The sequence below is a fragment of the Mizuhopecten yessoensis genome, unplaced genomic scaffold, assembly GCF_002113885.1.
Source record: "Mizuhopecten yessoensis strain PY_sf001 unplaced genomic scaffold, ASM211388v2 scaffold6683, whole genome shotgun sequence".
NCBI classification, from domain to species: Eukaryota; Metazoa; Mollusca; class Bivalvia; order Pectinida; family Pectinidae; genus Mizuhopecten; species Mizuhopecten yessoensis.
This window is the reverse complement of record NW_018406672.1, coordinates 62211-86195: the sequence shown is the minus strand read 5'-3', so window position 1 is coordinate 86195 and position 23985 is coordinate 62211. Positions and strand designations below refer to the sequence as shown.

At 34.5% G+C, this 23985-nt stretch overlaps 1 protein-coding gene and 1 long non-coding RNA gene across 2 annotated transcripts in view; both read left to right on the top strand.

Annotated features, from left to right (window-relative positions):
• The window catches only part of LOC110452402 (snaclec coagulation factor IX/factor X-binding protein subunit B3-like), a 29018-nt gene extending 21105 nt beyond the window's left edge, over nt 1-7913 (top strand). Inside the window, exons 2-5 of the mRNA XM_021500903.1 lie at nt 3224-3321; nt 4249-4401; nt 5368-5456; nt 7764-7913. Of these exons, the coding sequence (XP_021356578.1) occupies nt 3246-3321; nt 4249-4401; nt 5368-5456; nt 7764-7913 (468 nt within the window). The 5' untranslated portion in view covers nt 3224-3245. The remainder of the gene's footprint in view (nt 1-3223; nt 3322-4248; nt 4402-5367; nt 5457-7763) is intronic.
• Nucleotides 7914-12949: 5036 nt separating this feature from the next.
• LOC110452458 lies at nt 12950-22311 on the top strand. Its single transcript, XR_002463189.1, has 3 exons — nt 12950-13061; nt 13695-13745; nt 22267-22311. It is a non-coding gene; the product is annotated as an uncharacterized LOC110452458 (long non-coding RNA).
• The last annotated feature ends 1674 nt before the right edge of the window (nt 22312-23985 follow it).

Sequence of the window (23985 nt, the reverse complement as noted above, 5' to 3'; positions counted from 1 at the left end):
GAGAACTGTCAAAGTATACCCCTAGGTTTTTAACAGCTGGAACAGTCTCAATAGTTCTGGCACCAACCTTAAGCTGGATAGCCATTGTTTGCTGACACTTTGGGGAAAAGACGATTAGTTCCGTCTTTTCCTGATTAAGTTTAAGCATGTTGGCGTTCATCCAGATACTGATATCTGTCAGACAAGCTTCCAGACTTTCTGAGACTGTATTCCAACTGTCCTGTGGTTTTATGACCATGTACATTTGTGTGTCAAAATCCTTGATGATCGCAGTAACATTAAGAAGAAAGAACATTATGGTGCACGGGGTTTGAGAACCTGACTAATAGTCTTAAAAATCCTACACTGAGATCAAAGTGTAGGAAACGCCTTATTTCAAACTCAAAATCGATGAAACTAGTACATAATACGATCAGAAGAACGATTGAAATGTAGACTCCTTACCTGATGTACCACAAGGTTTGCCAGCATTCGACATCTAACACGAAATCGGTAAAATTCGGTTCAAAACCAGGGAATATTGTCATGTAAAGGTCGTACATAGAAAAGAAGGGATGGTTCTAACAAGAAATGACAGTCCACACTCAGAAAACCAAATAGTCATACTTATCAATAAAAAAAGCTTTGTTTTATTTTCATTATTCATAAAAACCCCTCCAACAATAAATAAGTGTGACAACGAAATATGTAAGTAAACCAAAACATTTCATAAGCATATCCTCTTTAAGGTAGAAGCGGAGCCAGGTGCGTGGGTGACATAAGCGCGCCTACATCTCACCTTCCTCCATAATTTATGAGCTAAATCCTAGATTGTTATGTTGACACAGTTTCTATTGATGTTCTATACATTAAAAGGTACATTGCGTACGCATATTGGTGATTGATTGTTTTACCATTATTGATGAGCATGATCCGTAAAACACTGTGTTCGAAAGAAATGGGACCATTCATTCTCTCCTCATATACTGTTCATAACTGATAGAACGATTTGTGACAGGACCCGGCTGCGTGCAAGTTCAGTAATAAGCTATATTTTGCAATGAATCAGATAGGCATTACGACCATATTTATTTAACAACAAGGTCGATACAATGTTGCTCCTCTCCCTTCACATCTTGCCGTACGTAGATTTCTTTACGGTCCGCTTGTAAACGCTCTGATCTATTAGGGGATCGGGCGTCTGACGAGGAGAGGCAAGCCATGCAGGATAGACTTACGTCTGACCTAAACTCGGCAATAAGAGAATTGCTGCAATTCATTGCTCCTTACTGTCTAATAACATGCTTGCTTATTGGTTCTATTAATTGGTGATTTACCTGCTGTGAAGAATGACTTGAAGGTTTTAAAGCAAGGCCCAGTGACCCTAGCTTTTTTAAGATGCTAACGTTTTTACATACTCATAGTTGTGTGGCACCAATCACATGCACTTGGTTTAGGGCATATGAACAATTTTTGTTATGAAATAAATGATTCCAGAAAAAGCCTTGACAAATGTCAGTGGTAAATTTTGACTTATAACAAAAATCTTAAGTTTAATGATGAGTGTTTACCTTGCATAGTCTATTTTCCCCATTACTCATTTTAGGGTAGGTATAATACAGACTAGTACAACACAAAAAATACCACACATACAGTGCTAACACATATGTTCAAACTCTGGGGTTGTGTACTTCCCTAAAAGGAAATCATTATGATTTTTGTTATTCCCAGCTGGAACCGATTTGCTTATCCAAGTATGTTATTTTCTGTATGGAAAATTGCGATGTATTTACTGACGGTGCGACGTTACGGATGATGCATATGGTAATTTACCTAGGACTTAACTTGTCTAATATTGCCGGACCATTACCTAAAAATGTCATTGCGATACTAAGGTGTCATTATCACATTGCCAGTAAAAATATAAAAAAAAACACCTCCATATCTAAGTATTTGACAATATTTGTTCTCGTGTATCAATATTAAACGCACCTGGCTCCGCTTCTACCTTAAAGAGGATATGCTTATGAAATGTTTTGGTTTACTTACATATTTCGTTGTCACACTTATTTATTGTTGGAGGGGTTTTTATGAATAATGAAAATAAAACAAAGCTTTTTTTATTGATAAGTATGACTATTTGGTTTTCTGAGTGTGGACTGTCATTTCTTGTTAGAACCATCCCTTCATAAATACTGCAAATACAGTATACAGGTATGTGGAGTTAGTCATTCAAATCTAGGACGCCAGAAACGTGAAATTCAAAGGGTTGATGACAGCGTGTGTGTGTTCGTGTGTGGATGGGCGGGTGGAACAAATTATTTAAGGTTGTGACAAAAAGACATTGTCAAATGACTTGGAACCCGATATATGATACTATCCATGATATCATATCATTAACTGAACCGTGACCATCTCCCTTATCTGTGATGTTTTACAAAGTGGGTGGGGTGGGGGAGGGGGTATACGATGTGATATATCGTGTCGGCACAATATAAAGAATTCAATTAACTAGTAGGCAGAGCTGCTAGCCTTTAGCCCCATATTCGGGATCATCACTTAATTAACAGGTTATATACATTATTTACGTGAATACATATAAGTAGATGTAAATAATTATTATCAACAAAAGCAGACGTTACATCTTGCGCAAACCGTAACGTCTACTTTTGTCAACAATAATTGTTTTCATATAATATACTTGCAATTTGTCAATTTTAACATTCGTCTGTATATATATCCCCGATATACCGCCACCTCCCGCCCAAGGACATTTTGGCGGAACATTGACTTTGGCAGTACAATTTGATACAATAATGTATGTACATAATAAAATAGAAGGTGTAGTATATCTGGTTGTCAGTTTATATGATGACGAATTACACTACTGTTTGAACCATTCAGTCGCTACGTATATATTCATAGAATAGACAATGAAAGTTGACACTTTAGAAAAGGGAGCAATACCCCTAGTTACATGCAAACAAATGTATCATCCTGTCAGTGGATGTCAGGTAGACATTATTTTAGTGTTTTCTCCTTTTCTCGGTGTATGCCGTTAGGGCATATCAATACATACAAATAATGAACAGAGGTTTCAAATATTGACAAAATGAGGCCAATTAGGCATTCGGTCCCTTACTTAACCCCTTCATATCTAGGATTGCATATATATTGTACATATGTGTATCAACAGTATATTTCTGATATTGTTTTTATGGTGTATATGTCATTATGATTACAGACCAACCAACACAGTCATCGGAATGTCACACATTGACTTACCAATCCTCCTCTGTTTGGTACTGTGCCTAGGTGGTTGGATAACAATGTGTATAGCAGGTATGACTCTCGTGAATAAGTGTGAATATGTGCTTTCTATATGCTAAATGCATTCGGGGTTCATGGGTAGGATTTAGACCAATTTGATGAAGTAGTAATTATAACTGTATGGCTGAAAAATATCCCCGCTAGTTTCCCTAAAAAAACATCAAAAAACCCTAATATACAAGACTGTACACACCTTTTTTTCATTTTGTAATTTAAAAATGATATATATATAATATCAAGTTTAAAAACATAGTACTATCGTTTTTTTCACAATTATTGACGCGTCTTCAATACGGTAAATAATTTAATAAAATATTTGAGTTAAACAATAGAAGGCTGCCACCAAAATGTAAACACTATTTATTAAAAAATGGTTTTTTCTATTATTATTTTCATTGTTATCAAAAGAAAATCGAATCTTCACCCCTAACTTTATCAGTCTCATCGGGCCACTTTGTATATTTGTCATATAAATATAAAATTAAATATATAAGTATCATAAGTGGCAATGACAGTATAGATATATTAGCACTGGATCCGACAAAAACACACGTTGGCTGGATTCGTATAACTTGCATATATACGTGGGCAAAGAAGAAATACAGATAGTGCAGACAATGTATAGAGTTACACATGTTTATATATACAATGTATAGAGTTATACATGCTTATATATACAATGTATCGAGTTATACATGCTTATATATACAATGTATATACATCTATTAATTATAATAAATCAATTACAAAATGACGTCAAGATGACTCGAAACATATGATTTTGTCATTGCTTTTCATTATTATCAAAAAATATATTCAAGTTATAAGTTTTAAAAGAATGGTTTGGAAATATTTTTGTACTTTCATATATGTTATTCTACCAGTACTGATATCAATATCAATAGTCAATTAATTGATGTTGTAATATCGTTAATACAGGACCTTGTGACCACGGATGGTACTACCGAAACGGAACTTGCTATAAATTTCATCATGAAAAGAAAAACTGGATCGACGCTAACAACACATGTACTGCACAGAATGCAAGGCTGGTACACATAAAATACCTGGAGTTGAACACCTATCTAGCAGGTAAAGACAGTATATTGTGCATTTTTATTACCACCATAACATATAACAGCTGTGTTTTATACTGAGAATTACAGATATCTATACTACATTATTACTTAAAAGGTTCATCTGCGTATAGGTTTGGTCGTTTAATGGAAGTTAATAGTCAACCCAAGAAAATTGCCTAAAATACATTATATTTGATGTAGTTTATGTTTGTTTGTCGCTTTTTGTTTATTGTGCATTGCTTTTTCCCCTTTTTTTCAAATAAGGAAATAAAAACTGTAACTGAAATGATACAAACACAACCTTGGACACCACGAAAAAGCTGAACAACACATTTTGCGTTTGTTATTTAAAATTTTAGGCAATGAAAAAAACATAATTTAATACAAATTCACCAAAATGTTGAATAGGAATGATTCCATGTGTTATAAAATCATTTTCATTTTGTGGTTGTCAATTCATATTGCGACAAATATAAGTTAATTAAATGAGCAATAATGTTTTGAAAGTATTTGATCTTGATATAGAATCTTGATTTTTTTTTATAAGAAAATATTGCCTCTAGAACATAATTACACAGCATTTGAGGAAGTCAGGTTGAGTAGATTTTGAGCAGAAAACCGCATGTTTCAGTCAAAATTAAACGGAACACCCTTTGAACAGATATTTATTAAGCCTTATTTTGTTTTGTTACTATTTTTCGTAAACAAAATATTTCTATATAATATTTTTACAAAATCTGTATAATGTCCTGTCGCCTTTCCAATTTTCTTGCATCTTCAATATCTTGGCCGTTGTCCTGGTCGCGATATATTGAAGTTTCCAGCAAATATCTTTGGAAAATTGACTTTTTTTTACATGACCTCCGAGCGGAGAACCACTATTTGAAAGCATATTATATGTTTGCACAACGATAATGTATTTGTTTTCACATCAGTTAACAATGAATAATGACACCAGATTACGACCTATATTTTCCAGTCACGGCAGCGACCGTGTTCAACGACATGTACTGGATTGGGCTGAGACGTACCGACTATTATGAATACAGGAACTTCAATGAAAACAATGTAGGTATAGTCCAACACTGATTAGTGTATAGTACAAACTCTATTTCATTTTATCCTGTTTTTACCTAAATTCCAAGATATGGAATCTGGTGAATGTCATTATATAATGAGGTCTTAATGAAATTGAACCAAAATTGTTCAACTCTATTATTGTTATCTGATGTCTGATGTCCTTTCTCGGTAAAATGTTCCTTTCGTGGAAGCATTTATATATCTAATTACCTTTTGCCCATCATCAAATTATTATATTGTCTTCGTGAATTATGTTTGCTAACCGTCATCTATGGTACGATGTACTTGTAAGCCTTTGTGTTATCTAATTACCTTTTGCCTATCATCAAATTATTATATTGTCTTCGTGAATTATGTTTGCTAACCGTCATCTATGGTACGATGTACTTGTAAGCCTTTGTGTTGTTAAATTATTCGATTTCATTATTACGTTACATAAACAAATCCTCATGGTTATCAAGCCACATGACAGTGATTATACCATATCATACGACTGTAAGTTGATTGTGTAGGTTTAGATGCAGGAACACACAGGGCTAACTGTTTGTCTCGCAAGCATCAGCAGACACATAATCTCGAGTAAAAGTCGGAATCGCAATATAAAGGGAGTTCTAGATGGGTTTGGGGTTGACGTTGGGAAAATGTGATTGTTGGACTGGGAAGGGGGAGGGGGTGGGGTAGAGTTGGGGGACATGGATAAGGTTTGATGTAGGGTATGCTATGATAATTCAATAGGCTAGTGCAGAAACATGTAAATATCATTTCAAAATCTACTATACCAGATTTGAAACTATGTAATAAAAGTAATATCACGCATGTCAATCCTACGTTGCATATAGCACGTGCTTATTTGGTTAAAATACACAAAAACTTGCAAGTAAGACGTACTTGTGGATGTATTTACAACAAAAATGTGATTTTTGCAACTCCTTTGAATGTATCTGGCAGTTTATCACTATAGGTGCATATACAATTTTAGTGCTTCGAAAATGCTCTCCTCTCCGGTATAATACATGTATATCTGTCATACATTAACTGCACTATATTGAAGGGTCCAGAACACGGCAGCATGTCTGCATACCTGTGCTCGATAGACACAATAAGTCAGTACTGTATTCACCTCACTGGTTACCTGTGCCAACAGGCCTCGGCACACAACTGTGATGCAAACACATACGATGCATTGTATGAGATAGTCCCCACTATTTAAAGAAACTTAATCGACATCCACAAACACTATGGTCGAAGACAGAATCTTTGTTGTAGATTTTCTAAAACCAGGAGAATAGGCTATTATTACATATATGATGAGCAGGATAAGAAAATACAATTTTAGAACAATGATATGTTTGTACCCCGTTCATCTATGATTCAGTCTGTCTGACGTTCCATGCGTCACTTTGGCAGTTGCATATATCTGTCACCTACATTTGCCAGTATAAACCTATTGGATGACTGAGTGTCACGTTCGGAATCTGTTCTTTGGCCAAATGTAAAAATGTGTAGTCCTTCCCTCTTCAAGCGTAACATTGTCCGAGGTATACGTTTATTTTTTGTTTATGCGAATATATGTAGTGATGGCCGCACGTTTCATGAAACCGGGTCTCGTCCTTAACCATACACATGTAGTCGTTTGTTTGCTTGGGGATTTTGTATTGCTGTCAATGCTCGACCTTACTATTTATGTACCTTCATTACTCTTCAATTTGCTTCTTACATTGCACTTATTATTCACATTTTCTATTAAACTGTTCATTATCAAGTGGTTAACTGAAAGCGCATAAACAAACATATGTGCGTACACTATGTGCTTTTGTTTTATAACATAGCATTGAATTGCCTGATATCCGTGTGTACATTCTTATACAAGTATATTGGTATAAGCTATAACGTTATTTTTTTTAAAGTTTTATATATACTTTATACACTAGCAATATTCATATTAAACATGTCACAACGTTTCAAGAACGACTGGTACCTTTTTGGTCAAGAAACGCTGCAACACGTTAGTGCATGGAGAAAAACTTTGATATTACACATTACGAAACTGATGAATCTTATTGAAGATGGTGTAGTTTATGCCTTATTTATATTCCATGCAGACAATTTCTTTCGCGTTTGATACCTTTGTCAGATATAAAGTCTTAACAATGTGTATATATAACTTTGTTTTAATGTAAGTATGGCTTGTCTGTATCTCGTGCAGATAATCTTGCGTGTGCATGCATGCCAGCTATGAATCATATGTGTTTCAAGACAATAATAGTCATAGCTAGTATCGATGACTACTTTTAGGCAACGACTCTCAAGTGGTTTATCGGAGAACCAAATAACGGAGTATTAGCATGCGTCTATTCCCAAGGCGGTTTTATGAAAGATCATAGTTGCGATGATCCGGCCGCTGGTGTACCACGCGGATTCATATGCCAAGGTATCATTTACTAGTTTTTGTTTAATCTTTATATCATTCTATACAGTGCTTGACATAATTACAGCAATATTTAAGTGGTGTTGATTGTATGTGCTTATTGATACTTATATACTAATATGTTTGGTTATTTTTACTCATGTAAAGACGTGTGTTACCTTATTTGGATATGTCAAATGATTATGCTTCAACACTCTGACGTTTGAAGTGCTGAATGCCACACCATCTCTCATTTGGAACGTGGGCATGCAACCCTACTCTCACGTGTACAATTTGTATGCTACCTTCCACTGATGTGTTACCTGTGTATGCTACCCTACTCGCACGTGTACAGTTTGTATGTTGCCTCCCTCTGATGTGTAAACTGATTATGATACCTTCCTCCCGCTTGCAAAATGTGTATGCTACCTCCCTCTGATGTGTAAACTAAAGTATGCTACCCTACTTTCATGTGTAAAGTTTGTATGCTACCTTCTTCTGATGTGTAAACTTAGTATGCTTTCCTACTCTCACGTATAAAGTGTGTATGCTACCTTCTTCTGATGTGTAAACTGAGTATGGTACCCTACTGTCAGGTGTGAAGTTTGTATGCTATCTCCCCCTAATGTGTAAACTGAGTATGTTACTCTACTCTCACGTGTAAAGTGTGTATGCTACCATGGTATGATGCGTAAACTGAGTATGCTTCCTTACTCTCACGTGCACAGTTTGTATGCTATCTCCCTCTGATGTGTTTATTGTTTACACTACCTCAGCATGACGTGTAAAATATGTATACTACTTCACTCTGCCGTGTTTTAAAAGTGTTACTGGTACCCAACTCTGACGTAAATATAGTGTAAGCTATTTCACTTTGACGTGTTAACTGTTAATGCTACGACTTTCTGACCTATAACTTGTTTATTCTACTTCACGTTTGTTAATATAGTCTGTATGCTTTCTCCCGTTGACATTCAAAGTGTGTTGTTGCCTCACTCTGACATGTAAAGTGTGTATGCTACCTCGATATTATGATATTTTTAACGTTATCATTGTGCATTGATTATTTCGATTCTTTCTTCAAACATTGATGAAATGTTGTCTTTTGAAATGATTAGTGGGCATGAGTATAATAACTTGGAAAATACAAAGCTTTTGTAAATAATACATTCCACACAAGCTCTATACTATAAAACAGTAAGGGGCCGCGGTGGTCATGTAGTCAAGGCGTCTAACATTCAGCTTCTACTAGCCTTCCACCACTGGGTCGCAGGATCGAAACCTTCGTGTTGCAGTCGCCAGATACTGGCTGAAGGTCGGTGTTTTTTCTCGAGGATCTCTGGCTTTTCTCCACCACCAAAACCTGGCACGTCCTTAAATGACCATTGCTTTTAGTTAAGAAATGCATTTTTTTCAACATCCATGATGTCATAACAACATTGGCTTTCTGGACATATTCCATGGATCGCGTTAGCGTTATTTACATGTTTAAATGCTTTGAATATACCGATGCAAGCATAAATAAAAAGTAATAGCGGCATTGTTTTCTATTTAGAACAGCGTGTTTTATCGGGAAAAATGTAAAACTTTTGCTGGGAGTCCTAGCAACAGCATGACAACAAAACAAGCAGAATATTGTTCCATTTTCAATTTTTTATTTGTAGAATTTACAAAAGTCGGATATTTGAATCATGTATCTTACACAACTCATTTGAGCTTTAAATGAAGCCTATCATACTCATTAATGTTAATCATATTAGCATAACTAAACTACATCGAGGACTGCTTCACGGCGGACGTGTACCAATTACGCACTGTGTTACGTCATTAAAGCGTATCAATACGCAGTAATTAGGTCACCTGTGTAATGCAAAAATGAATGTCATCTTCGCCAATGGGTCCAAGCGTACAGAATGTAAGTATAAGGATGTAAAAACACAAACAAATCAAACCAAAAAAATCCAATAATTATCGTATAATAATGTATTCTGATATTTGGTGTCCTTTCGTATTTGACGTGTAAACAGTGCTACTCGTATGGTCCTTATGGACTAACTATGTTTGTATCTCATTTGTTATACAGTGTCGAAGAAATGCAGTGATACGTCCACTATGGAAAGATCAGGATTTACGCCCGAGAACTTGCACCAATATGGAAGTGATACGTGTTTTATGCATAGGAGATTTACTCCACAGGAGCATTTTTCTTGGGATCACTGTCATTCGTCATGCGTCGAGAGACAATGTCATCTAGTTCACATGACGCCAGAAATCGATAGTTTCCTGAAAGGTAGTACATGTAACTATATCTCTATACCACAGTTCGCCCACATAGTACAGCACTGCTATTACAGTTGGCTTGATATATCGCCGGCCATAGACTGTACGATATCACTCTTTTGTATTCAAACCGTACCATTTTAACCTAAATAATTAGTTATCTCCCCCTGATTTGTAGGCTAACACCCTACTAACAAATAGTGCGTGACTATTGATATACATAATTCAGTAAAGAGACTCGAGCAATTATATGTGTCATTGTATTATCTGGCACATTATCATCGCCTGGACACAAAAACATGCCATGCATAATGAATACGGAAAAAAATGTCGTAATTATACAATAATTTCTAACATTAGCTTGAAACAGCTTAACTGATACATGTACTTTCAAATACAAATTACAGAACCGGGAGACAATCCGTCTGTCTTCTTCTTTTTGTTGTTCTTCTTTACATTAAAATGCGCCATTTCAGTAGAACACTGTCGCACTGGGAATACTATCTTACTGCTGAGTGTAGGTGTCCAAAGTTAGAGCCAAATTACGAAGGCATTAGCTACAGTGTAATGGGTTTGTCCTTAGTTCTGCTTGATTTTCCGGACACAATCTGTTTAATTGTCTACTGATTTTCACCAGATTTAGTGTATAGATATTTATGGTCATGCCCAGACCGAAATGGAAAGGAGTCAAAATTGCGCGTGTATAATAAGGCTTATAACATTTCTGCAGTTCTGACAGGTTGCCACTTAATGAAGTAGGATGTTATCACATAAACCATTGTAAAATATATGTTATATATTCCTAACATTATTAGTTTCTTAATGTTTTGTTATATACTATTACTTATTGCGGATTGGTCGAGTGGTTTACAATTCGGCCTTCCAACCAGGCGGCCGGGGCTCATTCCCCAAAGTCGTCGGACGCTTGTAATATCCAGAGAAAGTGTTTTTTTGCCTGCCCACACAACTCCAACAATCCAGTTTAAGTATAATTTGGTCTGGGGTAGATGTTGCGGTATTTGAACTGTAGCATTCAAGTGAGGTTGCACTATAAATGATACCATTGATAGTACGGTCCCACTACAAACAGAACACAATACATCTCCAGCACACCCGCAGGCATACACACACAAGGAGATATTAGCCAGGTGGCATAGGACAAGTAGTTAGCGCCTGATAGGGCAGCTCCTGTGAATTCCTGATAAAAATCTATTGATTAATGTATAAATCGTATATCTTTGTTATGTTAAGTGCTTTAGTGTGGCTTATTCTAGTTAGACAGGGCGCTATATGAAATGTTGTATATCTTTTTCGTAAGTTTATATCGATATTGACTTAAGTTACAACATGAATAATGCTCATTGCTCAAAATGTTAAGTGTCAGTTGTGGTATAAAAAGAGTTTTGATAAAGGTAAGGTGAAATCGGAGAGACAACGTGCTACGAGAATTCAAGAATATATCAGCATCTTTATCAAAATTGATGCAATAAGCAATTTTGTTAGCTTCTTTATGGTTTGTACGCCTTTTACACTATTCTTTGGTTTCTTTTAGTCTATTCATACACTAGATGTTGCAAAACATGTAAATCCCTTATATCGCTTTACCATGTTTATTCCATTTTCAGACAAAATAACAGGTTATTCCTCAACCAGTTTCTGGATTGCAGCAAAACCCTACAAAGAGAATACATTCTACTGGCTAGATGGAACTTTGGTAATCACAACTTCAATATACAACGTAGTGGTCTGCTAATGTTTCAGTTGCTTAGCTTTAATTTACAAAGTAATGCCTAGCTGATGTTTTTTTTTTGGAGGCTTATTTGTGCCATTTCGTTATTTCGTTATTTCGCCGCGAAATAACGAGATTCTAAATTATAGAATATGTGTATCTAAATTGTCGTCATCTCGCCTTTTCACCTCAAAAAAGGAGAAAAGACGACAAAAGTAAAGTTAAAATGTCGTCATTTCGCAGCGACTAACGGAAATGACGACATTTTAACTTTGCTAAATGTCATAATGTCGCCGCTAAATAACTAAACGACGACATTTTAACTTTACTAAATGTCGTAATCTCGCCGCGAAATAACGAAACGACGACATTTTATTTTCCCTAAGTGTCGTGATCTCGCTGCGAAATAACGAAACGACGACATTTTTTACTTTACTAAATGTCGTGTTCTCGCCGCGAATTAACGAAATGACGAAATGACGAAATTTGTTACACGAAATAACGACAGTTGTAGGTCGATAATATCGCGTAATTATTTCGTCTTTTCGCTCGACAATTAAGATTCAAATATAATGTCGTTATTTCGCCGCGAAAATACGAAAAAACGACCTTCTATAATCTTTTTATTTCGCGGCAAAATAACGAAATAACGAAATTGAACAAATAAGCCACCATATGTTTTAGTTGTCTTATCCTTTTTATAAAGCTCATTTGCTTGCTGATAATTGTGTTGTCTAAATCTTTATAAACAACGTAGGGCCAGCTGATGTTTTAGTTGTTTTCAACTTTATATACAATGTATTTGCTTACGATATTTTAGTTGTCTGAACCTTTATATACAACGTAATGGCTAGCTGATGTTTGAGTTGTCTGAACCTTTATATACAACGTTAATTATTGTTCATTATTTTAAATGTTTTTGCTGATATAACAAATTACATACATTGTGTTCAGTTCCTCAGACAAATACATATGTTTCCTAAGTGTTCCGTAAGTAAACACACATATTGAAACCCTAGAATCAAACCTGGTTGCCTTTGTTCCTAGAGTGACATGACTATCTGGGATGTTGGACAGCCGGACCTTTTGAATGAGGACTGCGTACGTGTGATTGACAGACGTTGGCAGGACGCTTCGTGCCGCTTAGAAGAAAACTTCATATGTGAAAAAGAAGCATGTAAGGAAAAGTAAAAACACTTATAGGAATGTGCAATAGAATAATTAACACACTATAACCAAACCCAAATATCCCTTTAGTATAGCTACCGTCTATCTCCGCGACCGTAGTCCATTTCATTGTGACATTGAATGTAGATGTAACTTGTTATTTTTTTACATAGTAGAAAAGCTTTTGTGTGGATACTAACTGAGTTGTCAATAACACAGTTTTGTTTACCTCATTTCACTTCTCGCGCTGTACAGATTAACTTTAATTTTACCTGGTTACAACTACGAACAAACATCGTTATCTTTGCTGAATTCGTCGTTTATTTTTATCAGAGATTGTTGTGGGATCCTCAAGACTTATCGAGATTTTGGTAATTTCGAGCTGTCACTTATCTATCCATTACGTCATCACCACAAAGTTGGTCCTCAAATGTTACGTCTCCGATTGTACTCCCAGTCTTCATATCATTACATTGTATATGCGTCAAGCAATTATTTTTGTCTTTAAAACAACGACATTTTGTTTAAATAATTAATATGACTTGATTTGCATAAGTTTTTCCCCCAAATAAACGACTCTTTCGTTTCCTTTTATTTCTATATAGCAAACATTCATTAATGAAGTGATTCTGTCTATTTACAGATCCTTATGAGCCACCCGTTACTACCAAAGTTTCAACTACACATCAGTTTGGTGAGAATTCAGTGCAAACATTATATATGTCACGTGATCCTGTTATTATGGGTAAAACCTGCTATATACGCATATAGATATACGTTATTAGACATTTAGAAGGCCTTCCGAAGTATATATTCTAAACAAAAGTTTATAAAAAAAAGTCAGGAGCTGGTGTGGCTGACGGCGACTCGGTACCACACTTCCGATCCAGGCTTTGGTGCTGCCTTACAACTAGTGTTAGGTTAAGGCAAACATAAGGCATAGGAGTCGTTTTACAAAATATAGATGTATACCTTAATACATATAGGTTACACAGCTCCTTCTCTCCTCTGTCTCCCTTTTCTATTCCTTCACTCCATACTTTATCCCTTCTTCTCATTTTCCTGAATTTCTTCGTCTGCCGGATAACCAAACTATTCGGTAGTGGAGTGGACGTAAAACCAAACCTTGAATCAATTTAATTGTGGAGAGAACAATTATATTTTGTCAAAACATGTTGTCTTGTTCTTTTCATCGCTGTATCAATAAAATATTGTAAACCAAACCTACTATATCGATATATATATACACATTATGATACCAATGCATGGCTTAGGAAGTATACCTAATCAAATTCGTTGAAAGTAATAAGTGAAAGCAATAATTTATTGTGAACATCGACAATAAGCAGCAAGATAAATTAAATTGCATTATAAAGAAGGTGCACTACATGATGTAGTTTGATCGCTGATGAGGGCATGCCGACTGGTTAGACCGCTCTCTGAAATATTTACGTACGTACAATAGATGTAGCACTGGATAGTAGTCAAAGTAACATACCAAACTATTACAGCTTAATTAATTGATTAAGAATTTCAACACATACCGACAAAGCATCCAGTAATCTTTAGAATTTCATCACTACATATTTACAGCTCCGACACAATAGCTGTAAAGCCCTGGCAAGTGTGTCATATTGTAATAGGCTAACGTTGTCGGATATTACACTGCAATATTGAATGCTAGTCTGATAATTAAACCTATCACTCAAGCGGAGCAGGTCAAGTAGTGTATGTCAATAATACAACAGTACTATAGCGAATGATGTCATGAAGCGTTGTAAAGTTAAGAGAACAAGAACAAGTCAGAAATCTTATTTCTCTAAACATCGAATCAAATACTATTTATTTAACTTATGTAATTATTTTCAACATGCTTAATTGGATAGAACGTTACGCAATGAATGTTATTGTTTTTTTATAGAACGTCTGATCCTGAAACTTTCTGATTCTTTATAGAACGTCATATCCTGATACTTACTGCTTCTTTATAGAACGTCATATCCTGATACTTTCTGATTCTTTATAGAACGTCATATCCTGATATTCAATTATTCTTTATAGACCGTCCTATCCGAATACTTACTTATACTTTATAGAACGTCCTATCCTGATAGTTACTTATTCTTTATAGGACGTCCTATCCTAATATTCACTTAACCTTTATAGAGCGTCCTTTCCTGATATCTACTTATTCTTTATAAGACGTTCTATCCTGGTATTCACTTATTCTTTATAGGACGTCCTATCATGATATTCACCTTACCTTTATAGAGCGTCCTATCCTGATATCTACTTATTCTTTATAAGACGTTCTATCCTGATATTCACTTAACCTTTATAGAGCGTCCTATCCTGATATCTACTTATTCTTGATAAGACGTTCTATCCTGATATTCACTTATTCTATATAGAAAGTCCTATCCTTACATTTAATTTTTCTTTATAGAGCGTCTTATCCTGATATTCACATATTTCTGTTAGAGTGTCCTATTCTGATACTTACTGATTATTTATTGATTATCCTATCCTTATATTTACTTATTCTTGTTAGTGTGTCCTATCTTGATACTTTCTGATTCTTTATAAAACGTGCTATCCTGATACTCTCTGATTGTTTATAGAACGTCCTATTCTGATATTCACTTATTCTTTATATTAAGTCCTATCCTTACATTTGATTTTGTCTCTATAGAGCGTCCTATTCTGTTATCTACTTATTCTTTATAAGACGTCCTATCCTGTTTTTCACTTAACCTTTATAGAGCGTCCTATCCTGATATCTACTTATTCTTTATAAGACGTTCTATCCTGATATTCACTTATTCTATATAGAAAGTCCTATCCTTACATTTAATTTTTCTTTATAGAGCGTGTTATCCTGATATTCACATATTTCTGTTAGAGTGTCCTATTCTGATACTTACTGATTATTTATTGAGCGTCCTATCCTTATATTTACTTATTCTTGTTAGTGTGTCCTATCTTGATACTTTCTGATTCTTTATAGAACGTGCTATCCTGATACTCTCTGATTGTTTATAGAACGTCCTATTCTGATATTCACTTATTCTTTATAGAAAGTCCTATCCTTACATTTGATTTTGTCTTTATAGAGCGTCTTATTCTGATATTCACTTATTCTTTATAGGACGTCCTATCCTAATATTCACTTAACCTTTATAGAGCGTCCTTTCCTGCTATCTACTTATTCTTTATAAGACGTTCTATCCTGGTATTCACTTATTCTTTATAGGACGTTCTATCCCGATATTCACTTATTCTATATAGAAAGTCCTATCCTTACATTTAATATTTCTTTATAGAGCGTCTTATCCTGATATTCACATATTTCTGTTAGAATGTCCTATTCTGATACTTACTGATTATTTATTGAGTGTCCTATCCTTATATTTACTTATTCTTGTTAGTATGTCCTATCTTGATACTTTCTCATTCTTTATAGAACGTGCTATCCTGATACTCTCTGATTGTTTATAGAACGTCCTATTCTGATATTAACTTATTCTTTATAGAAAGTCCTATCCTTACATTTGATTTTGTCTTTATAGAGCGTCCTATTCTGAAACTTACTGATTCTTTATAGGACGTCCTATCCTGATATTTACTGATTCTTTATTGGACGTCCCATCCTGATATTTACTTATTCTATATAGAACGTCCTATCCTGATATTTACGTATTCTTTATAGAACGTCCTATCCTGATAGTTACTTATCCTTTATAGGACGTCCTATCCTAATATTCACTTAACCTTTATAGAGTGTCCTTTCCTGATATCTACTTATTCTTTATAAGACGTTCTATCCTGGTATTCACTTACTCTTTATAGGACGTTCTATCCTGATATTCACCTTACCTTTATAGAGCGTCTTATTCTGATATCTTCTTATTCTTTATAAGACGTCCTATCCTGATATTCACTTAACCTTTATAGAGCGTCCTATCCTGATTTCTACTTATTCTTTATAAGACGTTCTATCCTGATATTCACTGAACCTTTATAGAGCGTTATATCCTAATATTCACTTTTTCTTTATTGGATGTCCTATCCTAATATTTACTTAATATTTATATAACGTCCTATATTGATGGTTTCTGATTTGTTTTGGAACGTGCTATCCTGATAGTTTCTGATTTTTTTATATAGCGTCCTATCCTTACATTTACTTATTATATTATATCCTATCCTGATATTCACTGATTCTGTATAGAGTGTCCTATCCTGATATATACTTTTTTAAAAGAGCGTTCTGTCCTGATATTTACTATACTTTATAGGATATCCTGTCCTGATACTGTTCTTTATAGAGCGTTCTGTCCTGATATTTACTATATTTTATAGGATGTCCTGTCCTGATACTTACTGATTCTTTATAGAGCGTTCTGTCCTGATATTTACTTATTCTTGATAGAGCGTCCAATCCTGACACTTTTTTTTATTCCTTTTGGGACGTCCTATCCTGATATTCACTAATTTTTATTGAGTGACTTATCCTGATATTTACTTATCCTTGAAAGAGCGTTCAATCCTGATACTTTTTTAATCCCTTTACTACGTCCTATCCTGATATTCACTTATTTTTTTAAAGAGCGTCTTATCCTGATATTTTCTTATTCTTTATAGATTGTCCCATCCTGCCATTTACTTATTCTTTATAGAGCGTTATATGCTGATATTTAATGATTCTTTATAGGACGTCCTATCCTGATACTTTCTGATTCTTTATAGGACGTCCTATCCTGATATTTAGTTATTCGTTATAGAACGTCCTACCCTGATATTTAATTTTTCTTTATAGAACGTCCTATCCTGATATTTAGTTATTCTTTATAGAACGTCATATCCTGATATTAAGTTTTTCTTTATAGAACGTGCTATCCGGTTATTGACCTATATTTGATAGAACGTCCTATCCTGATACTTTCTGATTCTTTATGGAACGTCCTATCCTGACATTTACTTATTCTTTATAGAACGTGCTATCCTGCTACTTTCTGATTATTTATAGGACGTCATATCCTTATATTTACTGATTCTTGTTAGAGTGTACTATCCTGATACTTACTGATTCTTGTTAGAGTGTCCTATCCTGATATTTAATTATTCTTGTTAGTGTGTCCTATCCTGATACTTTCAGATTTTTTATAGAGCGTCCTATCCTAACATTTACCTATTTTTTTTATAGAACGTTCTATCCTGATACTTTCTGATTCTTTATAGGACGTTCTATACTGATATTTACTGATTTTTGTTAGAGTGTCCTCTCCTGATATTTATTTAATCTTGTTAATGTGTCCTATCCTGATATTTACTTATTCTTCATAGAACGTGCTATCCTGATATTTATTGATTCTATATAGAGTGTCGCATCCTGATATTCACTTATTCTTCATAGAACGTGCTATCCTGATACTTTCTGATTCTTTATAGGGCGTCCTATCCTGATACTTACTTATTCTTTATAGAACATCTGATCCTGATACTTATTGATTGTTTTATAGAGCGTCCTGTCCTGATAATTACTGATTCTTTATAAAGCGTCCTATTCTGATACTTAATTATTTTGTATAGAACGTCTGATCCTGATATTTACTTATTCTTTTTAGAACGTCTGATCCTGATACTTACTGATTGTTTATAGACCGTCCTGTCCTTATACTTACTTATTCTTTATAGAACATCTGATCCTGATACTTACTGATTCTTTATAGAACGTCCTATCATGATACTTTCTGATTCTTTATAGGGCGTCCTATCCTGATACTTTCTGATTATTTATAGAACGCTTATCCTGATACTTACTTATGCTTCACAGAACGTGCTATCCTGATACTTTCTGATTGTTTATAGAGCGTCCTGTCCTGAAACTTACTTATCTTTTATAGAACGTCCTATCCTGTTACTTACTGATTCTTTATAGAGCGTCCTATCCTGAAACTTTCTTATTCTTTATTGAACGTCTGATCCTGATACTTACTTATTCTTTATAGAACGTCTGATACTGATACTAACTGATTCTTTATAGAGCGTCCTGTCCTGATACTTATTGATTCTTTATAGAACGCCTGATCCTGATACTTATTGATTTTTTTATAGAACGTCCTATCCTGATACTTACTTATTCTTTTTAGAACGTCCTATCCTGATACTTTCTGATTATATAAAGAACAATATTGCACTTCAAGAACTTGACTTTTTAGTTATTCTTAGAACATACATGTACCATCTCTGACTAATTCTTTATGATATTTCATCACGATCTTAGAGATTGTATGTATAATGTTACGTCACTGAGTAATTGCGAATACTAAGTAGTCATTTCAGTTAGAAACATATTAATGCATGCACCTTTCTAGGTTTTGAAACAAACATGGTTCATATTTTCAAACCTTCAAACGGCAATACATGAGTTATCTTCACATTACAATAATATCGGAAACCTTACCTAGTTTATGTAAAGGTAACCACTGAAGGGAGATAACTCGTATGGAGTCATTATAATGCCAACAATCTTCATGAATACCACTAATTATAGTATTTAGCTGTCTTTTACGAGTATGGATTGAAATAATAATAATAAGAAGAAAAATAATAATTGGAGGTTCTTATATACCGCTTTATCACAACCTTGTTCGAATTCGTAGGTCGTCTCAAAGCGGTTCCTAAATTATAAACCGTGATTATTGCGCCGTATCAACCAGCCAACATCTTTTTCAATGGTTCAAAATTTCCCGCCTGAGCGAACACCATTTGTGTAGGTCATAGGATGGACTATTCAACAAAAAGAGGCGGTCCGAAAATCTTCAAAACAAGAAAAAGTACGGTTTGTTGATTAGTCACCCATATGACATACAAAATAGCTTTCGCTCAGGTAGGAACTTTTGAACAATTGAAAACCGAGGACGGAATTTACATGTAACAGCTGTTGGTGATAATGAGATCGGATTTGGATCAATAAATAATCGATTTATCGATGTATGTGAGGTATGTCTTGTGTCATAGTAGATGTTTGTTGTCAGTCCCACTTTCTTATCAACAATACGGTAATTAAAAACCAATTCTGCTCAATAATCAAATTTGTTCGTATATTGTTCCTAATTTCCTTTCCATATGACGTATTGAACGCGGCTGGTATTACGGGAAAATATTTTGAACATTTACAAAGTTACAATTTTTGCATTTAAAAAGGGTAGTATATTTTCTTACCAAAACACACATTTCCATGCTTAGCACATTGTTAATGAAACCTAGCATTTTAAATGTATCGCTGCTTTGCGAAAAAAAGATATTGACAAATGAGGTGTATAACATGGTATAACACAAAACACAATACATCTCCAGCACACACACATGCATACACACATAGGGAGATAATAGCAAGGTGGCATAGAACTAGTAGTTAGCGCCTGATAAGGCAGCTCCTGCGAATTCCTTAATATTTTATTGATTAACATATATGCTAATTATATTTGACTGTATAAAATTGTATATCTATGTACTGTAAAGCGCTTTAGAGTGGCTTATGTTAGCTAGAAAGGGCGCTATATCAAATGTTGTATATTTATTTATTAAAATGGCTATTTATTCAACTTATGTATTATTAGTTATTTGCGTTCTCGAGTTCCATTGGGTAAACATTAGCAAAGCATATATTTACTTTTAGCAAATCTGCCGCTTTACACATTTCATAATTTCCTCGTGATATTGATTTCAAAGTCCTAAACTATGTGGGGCAGGGGTTAAGACTGGCATTAACATGTGTGCAGTTTATAAAAGAAAGGAAAAACCAAAACTACGAAATGAAAACTGAGTTTAATCTCAGCTTCATGGAATTGTATGTATCCATGTTTACAGTTTCTTTCACAACAGTCGCTGTGATCCACTATTCCAAGAAGGACAACTCAATTACTCCACATTAACTTAAGGTCATAGGAGTGTATTGATAAACGGAAGTAGGAAGTACATCCCTAGTTGAAAATCCAATGTAGGGAGACAGTATCACAATTTCCGCATATTCTAATGTTAAATATTAAACTGATGAATATTGTATGTTTATTATTGACAGAACAGTGTTATCTCTCAATATTAAAGTATTTCAAAGCAATACAGGCATTAATTCAGGTGTTTTTTTTTTTTTATCAATGAGCCACATGTATCCATTTTTCTGTACTTCAGGAAACCGGCTACCTATTTCACTACTGTGAAGTTTTTCAAGAAAGATAACTCTTACCTGCAATTACTATGTACATATGGTTTTATTATAAAATGTCAATTTTTAATCGTTTATTGATCATTTATTTGACATAATTTCAGCATTTATTAATTTGATATACATTAATGAAATACTATTCTTTGGCAGTATTATTTGTATTGACATTATTTCGCAAAAAATTGTGTCTTTCATTTTTTTTTCAAAAGTCACTCCTTTTTACATAAATTTCCATTTAAATTCCTTAAAATTATGACAACCTTTATTTTTTTTGTCGCAGAAAAACTACAACTAACTGCAACTAGCGATATAACTACAAAATTTGAAGAAATTCTAATGAGAAATGGCGACACAATCCTATTACCTTAACAATGGCATATACATGTACTTGATGATCCACTGGTTATTATAGAGCTATCTTCTACGGCCAGATTTATTGTCTTAAATGCAAAATATTTATTGATCTTTAATTTGTTAACCATTGATTTGCTGTATTTAATCGTGTAAATATATCTGTTTTGTGATGCCAAATGTTTTATCTCGCCTTTTAATTTAAATCAGAATTCAAATCTATGTCTGTTACTTTTTGTTATGATAAATAATGTTTCCTCCGCGGGTTCTTAATTATAACAGCATACTGTAAACTGTTGATATTAACAAGTGGATCAATGAATAAAACTGTTAAAAGCTTGTTCTGATCAATTTAAAAAAAAGTAATTCAACGTTTTAAAGGGACACTTGAATTAATCTATATATAATCACAGTTATTTATTTCGTGTATTTTTTTAATTAAAGTATATGATTCTATCGATTTGTTGAAAAAAAAAGTATCCTTAATTTAGTGAAATAGTATCTTTGAGAAAGTTTGTGCTCTATCAATGATCAGTGTTCAAAATTAATTTTCATATGGATATTCTGGTTATTCTTAATGTTTGTATTATGTTAGAAGATAACATTAATTCTATTGGTCGTTGTTATATTTCAGAGTGTACCTGCAGATGTACGCGCCTTGGTAAAAACCTGATAGTGAATATGACTATGGCGCAACTTCAGCAAGCCATAGACAAACTTAAGAGTGAATTAGCAGTAAACAAGTCATCCCTATCCTCTGTGATTAGACGTAAGATATCGGCAGGCGACCAGCGACATTCAGCTGCAATTGTTGGATATATAGGAACTGCGATCATATGTGTAGTATTTGGATTAATAATCATTGCAGATCTGCCGAGGTTACTGCGAACATTACAGCATATTGCCAGAAACATCCGTCCTGCTTGGTGCAAACCCAAAACACACCCAAGAAACTGACATATTCTATTGTGAACGTCAAGCATTGTGCAGACCAAAGATACACACAAGCTATTGACATTCACTGACGTAACCGTCTTGGGTGGTCTACTACCAGTACACAACCCCGTTGTTGGCATGTTTTACTGTCACAATGTAACTCAAAAACTTTTGATCACTCGGAGGTCTGATCCTAAGTTCTAAACTAGGGGGAGATAATCTAGTAGTAAAATGCAGCCGAAAAATTCTTCATAGCCAGTCTATGTTCTCCCCAAAGACATCACAACTGTTGTCACAGTGTACACTCCATAAAGAAACAACCTTTGGACGTTCCATGAAGTAAGATTCCAAACACAACCGACATTTTGACTTATTTTACTACAACTATTTTGAAAAATCTTTTCACGTGTTTTACTTCAACAGTTTGGTGAAGTGTAGACCCAAAACATAACCAACCTATTGTCGTCGTTCTCTTCCAGCTCAGCTAAAACTCCAATCACGAATTGAAACGCACATATTTTAATGAATGACCGCGTTGGCACTGGGTCGCGGGTTCGAGGACTTAGTTGGACAGTCCCGAGGTAATACCCGCAGGTCGGTGGTTTTCCTCCAGTCAATCCAGTTGTTCCCCAGAACCAAAACATGGCATATGCTTAAATGACCATAACTCTTAATAGGAAGTAAAACGCAAACAAACCAATCGCTCTTCCTCTTAAGGATCTGCTCTCTCAGATAACTTCTGGATGAAATAGATCGAGTATGTACCCTTGTAATTTTTGTATTGAAGGTGGTTAAGTTGCACGATTAATGTATTATTTTTGTATTGTTCCAGTTTGCTCATTTTCTAGTGTGCGACCTTATATTAAACTCTCTAATGTAGGAGGTAAAAAGTACACCACTTCCTGTATAGAGCATCATGGCGTCATATCAGTTTATTACATGGTGTCAGAAACCTACGATCATCCGTAAAATCTGAAGATGTTTTCCCCCAGAAACCAAGTAACTGAATACTGAAAACATTGACACTTCTTTGCTAACAGCGTTTACGAATGTTGAACAAGCGTATAAGAAACTTTCCGTCAAGAGCATCATGGCGTCATCTCAGTTTATTACAGTGTGCAGACATAAAAAACTGTCAAGTTTTCGGGCCAATCCGCCCCATTTATTTATACAGAAACACGAACTTTTACATATCACAACGTATAACAATATAGTTTACCATTCCGCCCATAACTTAACTCATCCATGTAAGTGCGCATGGCGCCCTTTATTTACTCTGTGGAAACTCATCATACATTGTAAACCTTATGATATTAAGTGCTATGTATTAAAATATATCAATCCATAATAATGAGTATCGTAGTATGTGGATTAATCTACCATTATATATTATTCGTTTATCGTTCATTTTACTTTT